This window comes from Eretmochelys imbricata, chromosome 3 (assembly GCF_965152235.1).
Source record: "Eretmochelys imbricata isolate rEreImb1 chromosome 3, rEreImb1.hap1, whole genome shotgun sequence".
Classification (NCBI taxonomy): Eukaryota; Metazoa; Chordata; order Testudines; family Cheloniidae; genus Eretmochelys; species Eretmochelys imbricata.
Window position 1 is genome coordinate 47,027,894 of NC_135574.1, and position 14,029 is coordinate 47,041,922.

A 14,029-nucleotide genomic window follows, 5' to 3' on the forward strand; every position below is an offset into this window, starting at 1 on the left:
GCCAAGGCATTCCCAGGCCTTGACAGAAAACTTCTTGAAGCAGTTTGTTTTAAAATGAGGGCTGTTTCTAAAGTGAATCTTCAGGTGGTTAAAAGTTAGCCTCCATGACTCACTCACAAGACATCCCTATTGTGTTTTACTCTCTGTCTGCTCTCCAAACTTATTGATCATGTCTTTGCTTTGCAAAGTCTCTGCAAACATGGTTTTATCATCTCAGAATTAGGAGCTTTATGGAAGCAAAGGGCAACAGCATCAGACGCCTGGCTTTTAGAGTAACCTATGTTGTTTACTAATAGGCAGGGATCCCTCCTGTTCACAAGGATTTTGTTCCTTTATGAATCATGGAGAAGAGATAAAGCAAGAGCTGAACAATCTCCTTAGGACTGAATGGCTTTATGCTGGACATGCTGACACACATTCAATAATTAAGAGAGTCACATACATGTGCTTAAATGTATTGGGCCCATTGTGGTTTTGTTTTCAAAATTTTTCCGAGTTTTAAAAGCAAGATTATGATGCTTGGCTTTCCAGCTTGATACACGTGGGGGTGAAAACAGCAGTTTTACAACTTCTAGCGCCAGTTCTAACCATTCTAAATGCTGATGTAAAGCATCTGAGGATTTTAGAGAGCTTATTTGTGTTCTACAAATCGTCTCAGCTAAATGTGTCCGTATAATTCAGTTGATAGTAATAATTGGTAAAAGTGTGTGTTGTGCTGGTATGTATGTGATTAAAATATGCATCAGTAGTACATATGTAAGCCAAGCTTTATTCTCTTCAGGCCATAGTACTTTAGCAGCCTGACTGTGAGTATGTATTAAAAAATTTTTTGCCTGCAACATCTTATGAATTATTTGCTTATTGGCTTAAGGAGGCAAATTCTTGCAATTCTTATAATGCCTCCAAAATGGAGATAGAACAGAAACAGGTTTCTTTAGATAAGTTCTCAGCAGTAACTCCTACAACACTGGGCAGCTTTATAGGATGTACAAGGAGATCAACATTGTACCACAATCTGTATCTGTGATCCGCTCTTGCTATTAGAAGCATTTGAAAAGCAGATTGGTCATCTCTAACCACAGACTCATCAATCATGTCTCGTGTTTCATTAGAAATAAGCCATACAAAGTCTTGAGGCAAGATTCCATTTCTTTGTACCCAAATTGGATGCAAATATCAATAAAGCTTGTCAGAAAAATTTTGTTGAAATGAAATTCTAACAAAATCAAGAGGAGAGGAAATTGCCAACATATTTGGGAGGGGGTTGTTTTCTGATCAGTTCTTGCTACTAATATGGTAACTCAGAAAACAAGATCAGATCGAAATAGAAGGAAAAGCTTCAGTTTTGGAATTAGAAGAACAGAACATCAAAATACCTCCCAGAGCCCAAATTCAGGTTTTTGTGTAGCACCTCTCTGTGTAGTTTCTCAGCAGTGAGATGGAAAAGACCCAATACCATAAATCAGAGTCAATTCTGCCATTAGAGTAGGATAAATCCCCGAGAATAGGACATACTGATTTCAGATACTAAATTGACAAGACTATGGATCTTGGCCAAAAGGCTGTGAATCCTCAGTGGTGTGATGTCAGAGTTCAGATTTTATTTCTTGTGTTTATAAAAACACCTGCAATATACTAAATGTTATCCTGTGTCCTGCGGTTCCCTACAACCCAACTTCACTGATTTCCTGTTTGTCATTATGGATCTTCACTGGAAGGTTACAGTGAACTTGAATCAAGTTTTTTTTAAAAAAATCCTAAATTAAGAGCTTGTCTACACAGGCAAATTTTTCCAGAGTAAGGTCGGGTGCCAATTTCAAGCATGACAGCTATTCCTCAAAACTCCCCCCATGGATTTATTAGAAGTGGATTAAACTGAACTGGAAAAAAGGCTCTCTGATTCCAGAATAAGTATGTCCATACAGGGAACTATTCTTAAATAATTATTGCAGAATAATGATGCTGGGCACTTTCCCTGTGTAGAAAAAATGTGTATAACGAAGGACTGGATCTTGCAAGCTCTTATACATGTACATAACTTTATTCATGTCACTAGTCCTGTTGAAGCCAATGGCACTGCTCACAAGTAAAGCCATGCACATGCATAACAGTTTGCAGAACCAGGGCCTAATATTGCCCTCATATTATAAACGCTCACAGTTCTCAGAAAAAGTAGATCTTTTCACATGTAGCCTTTCATACTTGTTCTCACCCCTGAAGTATTTTGGGGAAGTTGAAGCAAAATCCTTTTATGTGTTTGAATTATGGGAGGGTGGGGGAAAAAAAGTCTTTTGGTACATGACAAATTAACTAGTTGGGGGAAATAAACCCAGAAACTCCCTTGCTGAACTTTACAGAATTAGTTGAAACTTTTCAAGTGACCAGTGCTTTAAACAGATTTAAAATGGAGATATAAACAGTGGGAAAATACTGAAGATGGAAACAATTGTTCCTGCACAGTTTGACGTTTTCATTATATTTGTGCTCATGAGATTCTCTGTGAGTGAAGTTCACCTGTAGTTCCGAGGGCCAGCATAAAACCTCTTGGGAGGGGCAGTGAAGGAGATGGAGAGAAAATAGTCCCTGCTTTAGAGATAAATGTAAAAACACCTGCTTTTCAGCCTGGCCTCAGACAGTCCCTTTGTGTGCTGTCCCACACCATGTATACTTACTGAAAAGAAAACCAAAGCCTGTCTCCTGCAAACAGGGGAGTCAAAGTTTTTAGTCATGGGGGGATCAGAGAGGGAGAATGTGAGGGGCAGGAGGCTATAAAGAGCGAGAAGTATGGAAGCAGGTGTTGGAAAGGACACTATGGGGAAGCAGAGAGGAAGAATGGGAGAGGGCCTGAGCAGCTGGAAGCTGGAGAGTAGCCATGCTTTGTGTGTGTTTTTCAGGTTGAATTTTCAACCCAGAAGGATGACACACAAATAGGGAGTGGGGACTAGCTTTGCCTTAAGTCTCAGAAAGGGGAAGGCCGACACAAACAAGGATTTTTTAATCTCATGCTCAGCCCAGTTTTATGATTTTTAGAGTCCACCTCATGGACATGTAATGCTTTTGGTGAATTCTTCTTCTAGGTAGGGACTAGCACCTCCTCCACAGGAGACATTAACAAATGCTGAGGAGTTTCTGGTGCCCTGCTGCAGGAAATTAAAGCAATGAGACATGTGAGCTGCCTGGGCTGAAGGAGGACTGGGGAAATAGCGAACGTGAGTGCTAGGCAGCAGTGGGGAATTGACCCCATGTACTGTGACAGAGGCCCTGACCAGTGTAGCCATGTCTCTGCAAGAGCACAGGCTTCCTTTGCAGTTAGTCAGCTGCTTACCCAGAACGTAGATGTCCAAGCTCAACCTGGCACAGCACCCGCTCCTGAGGGATTCAGTGAGTCCATGTCTGCACTGGTGTTGGGACCACAGACCCCTGGCTAGCTGCTCTGACTAAGGACATGCAATCTTTTCCAACCACAGGAAGTGAGAGAGCAGAGCTCTCCCATTCAGTCTCCATGGGGTGTCTGTGCATGATGAGGTGCCCAACACATGCACTTTCAGTTAGTCCCACTGAGGCATCAGTCAGAAAGCTGAGGAGGCAAAAATGAGCATCTCTTACCCCACAGGTCACCTTTATACTAATTGAGAAGACTTTAACCTGGTGCCCCTTTCCTTTATTCTGTAACCCTGTCTTAGCTAAAATGTCCTTTTTTCTCCATACTGTCTGGGTTTTCTACCACTGGCCCTCCTTCCTCCATGAGCAGCTTCTCCAACAGCAGGCTCTTGGTGCTTACCAATCTCCAGAGAGCAAAGTGAGCCAGCACCTACTCATTTAGACATGTCGTTGGATAGGCTAACTAGTCATACATCCTGTTATGATTCCCTCTCTCCGCCCAACACACACACACCATTTGCAAATCTCTGTTAGGAATACCCTGGGCAACGACCACAATGCAGAAAAAATAAGTTCACTCCCCCCAATAAATAGGGAAAGCACAGCTGCCTTATGGACCCTTAGGACACATATTTGAAAATGCAATGAGCATATAAAGCCGTGGATGCACACAGTTATGTGCATAGTTCTGTTCTTACTAAGTCATGGCTGGGATTGTCTGTATAATACCTTTGAAACCCTGTTTCTCTTAAATGAACAGCAGTGTTGGATTAAAGTGTTTGTTTGACAAGCTACTAAACTGTACTGTGTTATCATGGAGCTTTATTTCAGCCTATCTTTTTTGTATTAACTCCCTACGATGCTTCTTTTTACGTGGTGATGAATTTCCCTTAGAGGAACAGCATTAACGAAGATTCCATTTACTGTTTAATCTTTTAGATCCCAGGAACTTCATCAGTAGTTCAAAGAAAATGGAAGCCTCTGCCCTCTTTAGCACAGCCCCGGAAACTGGGACAATCAACCAAGTCAAGGATTAGTGGGGTAGCAGCTGAAATAAAACAGATTCGAGCCAGGAGGAAAACAGCACGTATGCTAATGGTGGTTCTCTTGGTTTTTGCACTTTGCTATCTACCAATTAGTATCCTCAATGTCTTAAAAAGGTAAAGTTTGTTCACAAGCAGTAAAGAGTTTGGGGGAAGTTTTCTGTCTAAAAGCATTTCTCTATGATGTGGTTTTCTATATTCTTTTTTTTAGTTTTGAAATAGATACCCACATATTTTACAATAAAGAAACTGAAGCTCAGCGAGCCGCTGTAAGCAAATTGTTAGCTAAACAATTATAAGGGCAGAAATTTGGGGTCAGATTGTAAAACCCGTGTTCACGTTGGCGGTCACTTACTCATGCAAGAAATCTCATTGACCTACACATTCAAACTTATTGTTGCGTGAATGGACTCCGGGAGTGTAGTATCTGATGGAGAACACTGGGTAGGGTAGTATTCAGTAGGACTGCCCTGGTGTATGGCTTGACTCCATGTGAGCATGTGTAGCAGAATTAAGCCCAAAAGATTTTGTTCTGGCGTTTCACATATTAAAATTAATAACTGATCTGTATATAACTATGCAGAAATTTACCAAAATCAGGGAAGCAAGCAAGCTTTTATTGTTTAACGAAAGCAAAAATATAAAGTGTTCCAATTCTTCCAAGCTCGGAAGATGCTCCCAGAATATAATAAAAGTCAAAGGAGAATTTTTATGAAGACTTATTATATTGATATCAGAGTAATCAATGAATCAGTAAATAATAGGCAAATCAATGAATTTTATGTGTGGCTATTTTTGCCAAACAGTATATTCAGTAAACACTCTGTTCTATCAGTTCATTCTCTCTCTCTCTCACACTCTCACACACACACACACTGACAAACTGGGGAGAAATTATACTGTCTGACCTCCAATGACATTTATAGCTGCGAAGGTGATGAGCATAGTGTCACTGTCTTGGCACGATTACATTAAGTAAAATGTAACAAAAAGAACTTAATTGTATTGCCCTGATGAAAGATAGACATACAAGGTGGATATCTTTTATGGGACCAACCTCTGTTGGTGAGAGAGACAAATTTTCGATCTTACACAGAACTCTTCTTCAGCTCTGTGGAAGCTCAAAAGCTTGTCTCTCTCACCAAAAGAAGTTGATCCAATAACAGATATTACCTCACCCATCTTGTCTCTCTAATATCCTGAGATCAAGACAGCTACAACAACACTGCCTACCTGAAAGTCCTCTGGCAAATGTCAGATGGATGGGTGCCACTTCTCTATTTTCTGTGTATTCATATTGTCAAACTGGAGGGAAGCTTGTAATCAGAGAGTTAACATGAACATTTCTGCTATAATCCATAGTGATTAAATGCAGCAGCCTCCTGCACAAGGACATGAGGGGATGCTGCTGGAGCCATTGCAGTCCAGCTATTTTGGGCCAGCAGAGAATCCACAGGCAGCCAGTCAGTGCCACCCTAACTCTACAGCAGCCTCGTTGCGCTAGGAGCTGGGCCCAGAATTGAGAGGCTGGATCCAGAATTGGGAGATTGTCGTATTGGCTTAAAGACACATTTCCCCCCCTTGCCTTGGATGGTATAAATTGCCCTTTTGTTATCTAGCTGGATGCCATGTGTGCATTGAAGACAAAACTGCTTGTGGCTTCTGCGCTGTGCAAAACCATCATGGAAGCTGGTTGTTGGGTGGGAAGAGGTTTTGTATTTTCTTGGGAAAGCTGGATATGTTGGGCTTTATGTGATACCGCAGATAGAATAAAAGTACAGCATTTATATTTAGTCTTATACGCTGTCTTTCAGACTGGCTTTTTCCTCTTTATTTTGCAGGGTTTTGGGGATGTTTAACTATGCTGATGACAGAGAGACTGTGTATGCCTGGTTTACATTCTCGCACTGGTTAGTGTATGCCAACAGTGCAGTGAACCCTATCATTTATAACTTTCTCAGTGGTGAGTTTCCAGATGATCACTGTGTTACATATTGAAAATGTAGTTAAAGTGTAATGCATAGTAATCAGTTAGGTTAAAGACTGACCTGAAAATTGAGCAGCAGCACAACTGAACCACTGGGATCTAGGTGCAGGTCCTGATAAGTCCCTCTATCCTCACGGTCTGCTACACTTGTTGAGTAGCACCTTGCCTTCTCAAGTATCCCCATTAATTTTATAGGGAGTGCTCATTTGAATCAGGGTGGGTCTAAATTTCAAGCTGAAGGTGTCACCCCAGCACTAGCTCTAATAGAACTAGCAAGCTAAAAATGGAGCATAGCCACAGCAGTGGGAGCAATGGGAAGGACTAGCCGCTTCAAGTATGTACCCATCCAAGACTCTAGGCACACAGACAGGGTGGCTGTCCCCTCCTGCTGCTCATGCTATTTTTAGCACGCTAGCTTGATCAGAGCTAAGGCGACTATGTCTCCTCAAGCTGGAATTACCCCACTAGCTTGAAGTGTAGATTTTGGGGTGCAATGATAAGGGTTGGAGGCAGGGCCCTAGCCCTCCCACCTTTGGTGCCTGTTGGAGCTGGAAATTTGGCCCAGCTTCCCCCATATGACGGGAGGCAGACATGCCAAATTTGAATGGTGTTGCAGCCCCATGCACTGCATTGCAATGCCACTCACTCAAATTTGGCCTGGCCACCTCCCTGTCAGGATGGCAGGTCACTGGGGCCAAATTTGAGCAGAGCTGTGACGCCATGCAGAGGGGAGAGCTAGAAGGTGGGTGTGGGGGAATACCATAGGACTAGGGGCATCAGGAGGGCAGGGGGGAGAGCGCTGGTCAGGGTACAGAGCAGTGGGTAATGTGTGGGTTTGGAAGCAGCAGGAGAGTGGCGGGGAGAGCTTGGGGCTGGGTTCAGGACAGAGGAGGGTGCCTAAGGGTGGCAGAATCTGGCCCTGAGTAAGGGCTACAAGTATTGTGAGGACCTCATAATTAAGGGGGAAATTTTATGTTACTTTCAGTTAATCCTTTCCAGGACTTAAATGGCAGGAATCCCCCTTGGGTGAGGGGAGAAAGGAGGGGAGGTTGCTGAATCTCAGAAGATTCTCTACCTAGATGAAAGAAAAAGGACCTATGTGTTCTTATAGTTTTACTGCTGGGGATTTTTGAAGCTGTGGTGAAAGAGATATTTTCTAAAGATAAATGAAGCAGTAGAAAAATATTACAAAATACAATTTTATATTTTAGTATCTACCTGCTTGTTAGTGTAACAATACTGTGCCTTTGTAAAAATAATATAATGTAGAAATAGTCTTAAAATATTCCTAACTGACATTTATTTACCATTCTCTCTTCTATTACCTTTGATCCTTCTCTATTATTTGTATGAGACTGTTTTCAGTAGAAATATAGTATGTAAAAAAAAAATCACCAAACATTTCTTCAGTCCTCTTACCATTTAGTTTGGTTTGTTGCAGGCTTGATCACAACTAGTGATAGATGAAGTTTAGAGGTGTAGTTCAGATAAGGTTTGGATAAACATTTGGATGCTCATCTGGGTATCCAAGGTTTGCAAAACTATCCAGGAAATCTAATGAGAATAGGATTTGCTGTTCTTATTATTTCCAGTCAATTCAGCGATATCTAGCAAACAATGACCTGTTAACCAAGATTTCTGGCTACTGTTGTGGCAGTTGGGCCTACAGATTTACCCTAATTGTGAGCTCAATTGTGAAAAGGAAATGGAAGTTCATAAACTGTCACAATAACCTAGAACAACAACTGTTAATGTGGAAAGGTGCAAATGGGAGACAGTGAATTAGTACAAAAGAAAAAGACCAACTGAAATAATTCAAGGATGGTGTTAAGATCATGTCTGGTAAACTAGAGAAGTGAGGGACTAGAAATCAGTGAGCCAAAATTGTTAGAGTTTAGGCCCAATTGGTGGACAGAATAATGAAGGGATGAGCAATTCCATCCATCACTCACTTGGGGTCCATAAAAGAAGAGACTTTGAGAGAAAGTCAATGCTGGCTGACCAAAAGCAGGGAATGTGAATGCTTGCTGACAGAAAAACAAGAGAAGGGGAAGGAGTGAGCTTCACCACCATGCTGCCACCCCCACCGTCTCTTGGGACCTAATCCTGAGGTGGACCAGGCCAGAGAGAGGGTCCCAAAGGACACCTCCACCAGCTTTGGCTAAATCCCAAACACCACCCGGGATGTGAGACTTCCTCCCCTCCCCGCACCCCAACTTGTCCTTTTCCTTCCCTACCTTATTTTTCTTTCCTATCCATTTCCTTATTCTTTCGTCTAATAAGGGTCTGGCTTAGCCAGCCAAAACTGTCTTTTCTGCAACAATGCTGTAACTGTGACCAGAAAGGTGGCTAAAAGCAATGCCCTAAACAGCTCAATGCTGGTAAAAATTTGCCAGGCCTTGGAGTGGCCAATAAGACATGCTGTGCCTGCAGTGAGGTTGCAAGCAGTTTTCCAGCAGTGAGGGGGATGCGTGTGTGGTTTTGTCCTTTTAGGAAACAGAATCAGACTTTAACAACAGCAGCAATAGCTCTATCCCATCTCTAATAACCTCTTCTTTTTTTCCAGAAAGGACAATTATTACCATCTCAAAAACAGTCAAACAGGCGTTTTCCTTCTAAAACTCATTACAGCCAAAAGGAAAGGAAATAAGGGATGCTGTAAAAATGAAAGCCTTACTTAAGACTTCACATTTCAAATTATTTAATTTGTTTCCCCCTGCATCTTTTAAATAAAAGATTAAAAACATTTTAAAAGTGTCTTTGCCCTGGCACTAAGGAGGCTGAGGTCTCTATATACCAAATGCCAAACCTTGTTTTAAACCTTTTAATGTTGGACAGTTTCAGGGTCATGGTAACACCTTATCTCTCAGGGTCATTTATTCAATCTAAATTAACACAACATCAGTTATTGGTTCAAGACTCAAAATTTGGATCTAGAGCCTTAGAACACTAAAATTCAGGGTATTTGGATGTGGGACACTCTTATTGCAATACATCTGTTTCTTCTCCCAGCTTAAATTTATTAACACAGAGGCAACATCAAAGAAAAAGGTGTACAAGAGTTAGCCAAACTTTTCTGAATGTGTTTGGTGTTTAATTTAAAGTTTTTACATGGAAATCTGGGGGCTCTTATGCTATCCAAAAGGCTTCATACCAAGCGTCTGTTCTGTTTCTCCAGGTGTTTACTTATATTGTACCATCTCTTTGGTACCTGAACACAAACATTCATTCATTTAGCCTGTTAGGAAAGTAAGTTTTAATATCCCCTCTTTACAGATGAGAAAACTGAGACATAGAGAGATTAAGGGTGTGATTCTGATCTCATTTTACATGGGTGTAAATCAAGTCACCATTGAAGCGACTGTGAAACTGGTGGGAGATGTGAATAATTTGTCCAAGGAAACCTGTGGCAGAATGGGGAATAGAACCTAGGACTCCTGACTTCCAGCCCTGTTCTTTAAATACACACCATCTTTCCTGTAATGAAATTCATTGTAGTAACAATTTCAGTGTGTCCCCAATTATTTCAAAGGTCCTGAAAATGGACAGAATAGGAGCTTCTTTATATGACCACTGTAATATACAGAAAATCAGATATTTCTTTATCTTTTTAATCCAGTTTCCTTTGTAAAATGTGCAAGGTAAAACAGAAATTAGTTTTGTCCTCGCATTTCACGTCAAGTAATAGCCCAATCATTTCAACCTACTCAAGTTCAATTATTTGTTTTCATAAAATGTGTTTTATTTACTCAACAAACAAACTGGAACATTGCCTTAAGAGCCAGTCTAGTCTGCCATGTAAAAATTAATTTAGTATTCCTACTACACCTACTATAAATCCTTATTAAAAGGTGGAATTTTGTTGCCTTTTCCTGAATCACTAAAACTGTTCTTGCCTGCTTTTGTCGTGTTAGAAGAGTACTTGATTATTTTGGATTCACTTTGGCACTAGCTAACCATGTCTCTTCCATATGCTAGCTTTATTAAAACACCATTTGTATAATAATGTTTTTGTGCATTCTTTTTTGATTGACAGGAAAATTTAGAGAAGAATTTAAAGCAGCTTTTTCTTGTTGCTGGCTTCGCATTCACCATCACCAGGATGAACGACTCACCAGAGGTCATGCAAGCACTGAAAGTCGGAAATCCTTGACCACCCAGATCAGCAATTTTGATAATGTTTCAAAACTTTCAGAACATGTTGTGCTGACCAACATGAGCACACTCCCAGCAAATGGTACTGGACCTATTCACAACTGGTAGTATACTTGTCCCTGTCTTTTGATGCCTTTGTAAATTAAAATTTGATCTTACATCCAACAGTCTTTTAACCAGTGACCACAAGATTGCAGGGCAAGGAGTGTAGAACTGTGAACTGACAGCAAGTAATATCATTTTACAAAATGTGTTTTATAAATTCACCCACAACTTTGCTTATAAACTTAGAGAGTTATAATTTCATATAATTTGCTTTGAAGCTGTATACATTGGAATTTCAGGGGAGGGTAGTATGTTGTTTAAATATTTTCATTGGATTTCTACTTGTTTTGATCTTGCAGTAAAGAGCAAGTATCTGGAGATGTATACAATATTTGACTTTAAGTCAGAATGTGTGTGTGAAATCAGCCAGTATTCAGCTTCGTGTTGATTCTCCGACTGTGCCACGATATAGCAGAAATTTTTTAGAACAGACATTCTCTCCAAACTTGGATGCAAACCTTTTGCATTCCCTGAATGTCAATGAAAATTTCAAAGTATCTTTTCATAAACAGCTTTGAATCTGAGCTGTCTTAGTCATGTGGAGAAGTCATATGGTATTTTCTTCTCTTTCTCACATTGTCTGAGACTAACCTAGGTGCTGAGGAGGAGTGGCAAAGCCATTATCATTCAGTTTCTCAGAAAGAGGGTGCTTTTAGATGTACCCTAATTCTCTCACACAGTGGGCTCTGCTATATATTTTGTTATTTGTCTTATATCCCAATGTAACTTTGCAAGGGAAATCAGATGTCTAGCTCTGTGGGATAAGGTTTAAGGAAGGCCTTTTGTCCTGTCGTCTAAAAGTCCTACTGGTAGGCATCACTGTTGTTTGTACTTGGACACTGCATTATAGATTTTACTTTAATGGAACTATCTAAGCCTCACATGATTAGGTTTTGTTCAGCAAAGGGATATTACATTGCAAAAAAATCAGAATTCTTCTCTGGAGTCACACTCAGATTCATGTCGGCTCCTACAAAAACTCCTCAAACTATCAGACCTACTGTCTGAAATTATTTTAGTGCCTGATACTGCATCCGTTGAAGACATCAGGTATAGGATGAAGCCTTTAGCTGTTACTGCCTGGGATATATTTTGTTGTTTGATATTATCTTAATCTGTGCTATATAGGTTTTAATACTGTGCTCCTCTTCGTGGTATCTGAGCACCTTCCAGTAATGCATTAAGCAATGTGCCATGTGTCGTTTGTTCCCGTGTCATGTTGGTTTTGATATCAGACATCCTCAAAAATGGAAGAGCAGAGTTGATTTCTTATTTCAGAGCAAAGCTCCAAACACGATGAGGCAGTAGCATCAAGAAGAGGGATATAGTCCCGTGATCCCATACATAGGCATAGGATGAGTTATGTATATCCATACCACCTGCAAGCATTACAAACCTATTGCGCACATGTATATCATGAATTTCCCAGACCTACCTAGTACCAACCAACATGTAGGGTGGTGGTGACTCAAACACTGGTCCTCTGGAAAAAGATTGCTGTATTCTCAAGGGAAAGCAGACATGGAAAAGGCTAGTTTATTTGTTGCTCCTACCAGAGTTTATTATTTGATTAAACTTTAATTTGCCCATCTTCCGTCCTGTGGCTGTTTCTGTGTATGTGGCACAGGTGGGGTTCATCGATACTACACATTTACACCAGTGAGAAGGGATTCTGGTTGGGGAAGCCTCTCTAACTGTGTCGCTGCAGATGCTGCTCCTGCTCGAGTTCATTATTTCTCATAATTCTCAACTCTGTGCCTGTGTCTGAGCGCCATACAATTAATAAAAGTCAGAAGTGCTTTGGGTACACGATGGAATCCTGATAAGGACCAGGCCAGTGTATCTACTGATGAATCTACTCATTGGCTGAATGTTAAATAAGTAGCAACTAAAATGTAACAGTTGGGAGAGTGGCTGGTTTGAGCAAAGGTAATATTCCATCCTACCTTTTTAAAGTTCTTACATTACACCCATCTTCAGGGGCTCTGAGTATTGGATATTTTCAGGTAAAATATAACCCTGTAAGACTAAATCAGGGTTCTAAATCAACAGCCATTGCTTGTAAATATCATTCAAATGTTTTAAATGTTTGAAAATATGAAAATTCAGAGAGAAATATTGTGACATGAGTTGTTTTTTTTCTTAAGCAGAATTCCCCATAACCTTCAGTGGAGGATTCTGCTGAAAAAATGATGGCAGTGTTTAGAAACTTTTCTCCTAGGTGATGTCAATAGACCTTTGATACTATCGACAGAAGACTCCAGTCTGGCCCCATTTGTAAGCAGTAAAATCCATATTATATGTTACAGGTGTCACGGCCAAACTCAGCCCATTGAAGTCAGTGGAATTGCACCTGCGTACGTCAGGGATGAACATGACTTCAAGTTTAGATGAAGCAGAAAGAGTTTCTGTGGAAGACAGTGGCACAACAGAGAATACAGAGTGGGCCAAATTCATCCCTGGTGTAACCAAACTGACCTTACTGGAGTTACACCAGGGATGAGGTTTGCCCTGTACATTTAAAACAACCTGTGAATGGCATTCCAGTAACAACACAACAGTTGGACAAAGGGATTCCCCCAAAATGACTGCTTCTTCAATTCCCAGTCTCATGGAAACTTACTTACCTCCTCATGAGCTAAACATACAGAATTCACATCATTGCAAGACGTTTTAAAGAATATATTGCATCATGCTTTGTACATACTGGATATATTTATTTTTAATGTGTTCCAGATGCCATGTAACATTCTCAAATGCATCATGTAAAGAACTCAGTATTTCAAAGCAAGGAGTCATTAACATTTATATTATGTACTGATACCATTAATGACAGTTTATCCTCCTATGCATTAGTGGAATTTTGGAATTACTTTTACACGTGATACACAAATGCATGGAGTCTGGGCAATAAAATGGAAGATCTGGAATACTAGTGCAGGAGGGCAAACCAGACACAGGGATTACAGAAACATGGTGAAACAGCACTCATGACTGGTATTGAAAGGTATGTCTGTTTAGGAGAGCTAGAAATAAAGATGTGCATCTATGAAAACTGTAAAGAAAAAAGAAGTAGCAGTATAGACAAAACAGAAGCTATTTGGGTCAAAATCACCTTGGGGAAGGATTGCAAAAGAGGTTCTATTGGGACAGCTATAAGGGTCTGCTATAGATCCCCAGGGTCGGACTCCGATATGGATAGTAGTATTTATCTTTCTAATAATATTACCATTTTTGAGGATGACAATAAATATTAGAGAGGAAAACACTACTGGGAATTGTGTCATAATAGGAGATTTTATCTTCCCAGATATAGATTAGAGAATAAATGCTTCTTAATACTGGTAGGGCCTAGTTG

The 14,029-nt window shown here is 40.4% G+C and overlaps 1 protein-coding gene across 1 annotated transcript in view; it reads left to right on the forward strand.

Annotated features, from left to right (window-relative positions):
* Positions 1-13,174, forward strand: part of HCRTR2 (hypocretin receptor 2) — a 71,624-nt gene extending 58,450 nt beyond the window's left edge. Inside the window, exons 5-8 of the mRNA XM_077811587.1 lie at positions 4,321-4,541; positions 6,266-6,387; positions 10,448-10,648; positions 12,981-13,174. Of these exons, the coding sequence (XP_077667713.1) occupies positions 4,321-4,541; positions 6,266-6,387; positions 10,448-10,648; positions 12,981-13,174 (738 nt within the window). The remainder of the gene's footprint in view (positions 1-4,320; positions 4,542-6,265; positions 6,388-10,447; positions 10,649-12,980) is intronic.
* Positions 13,175-14,029: the final 855 nt, after the last annotated feature.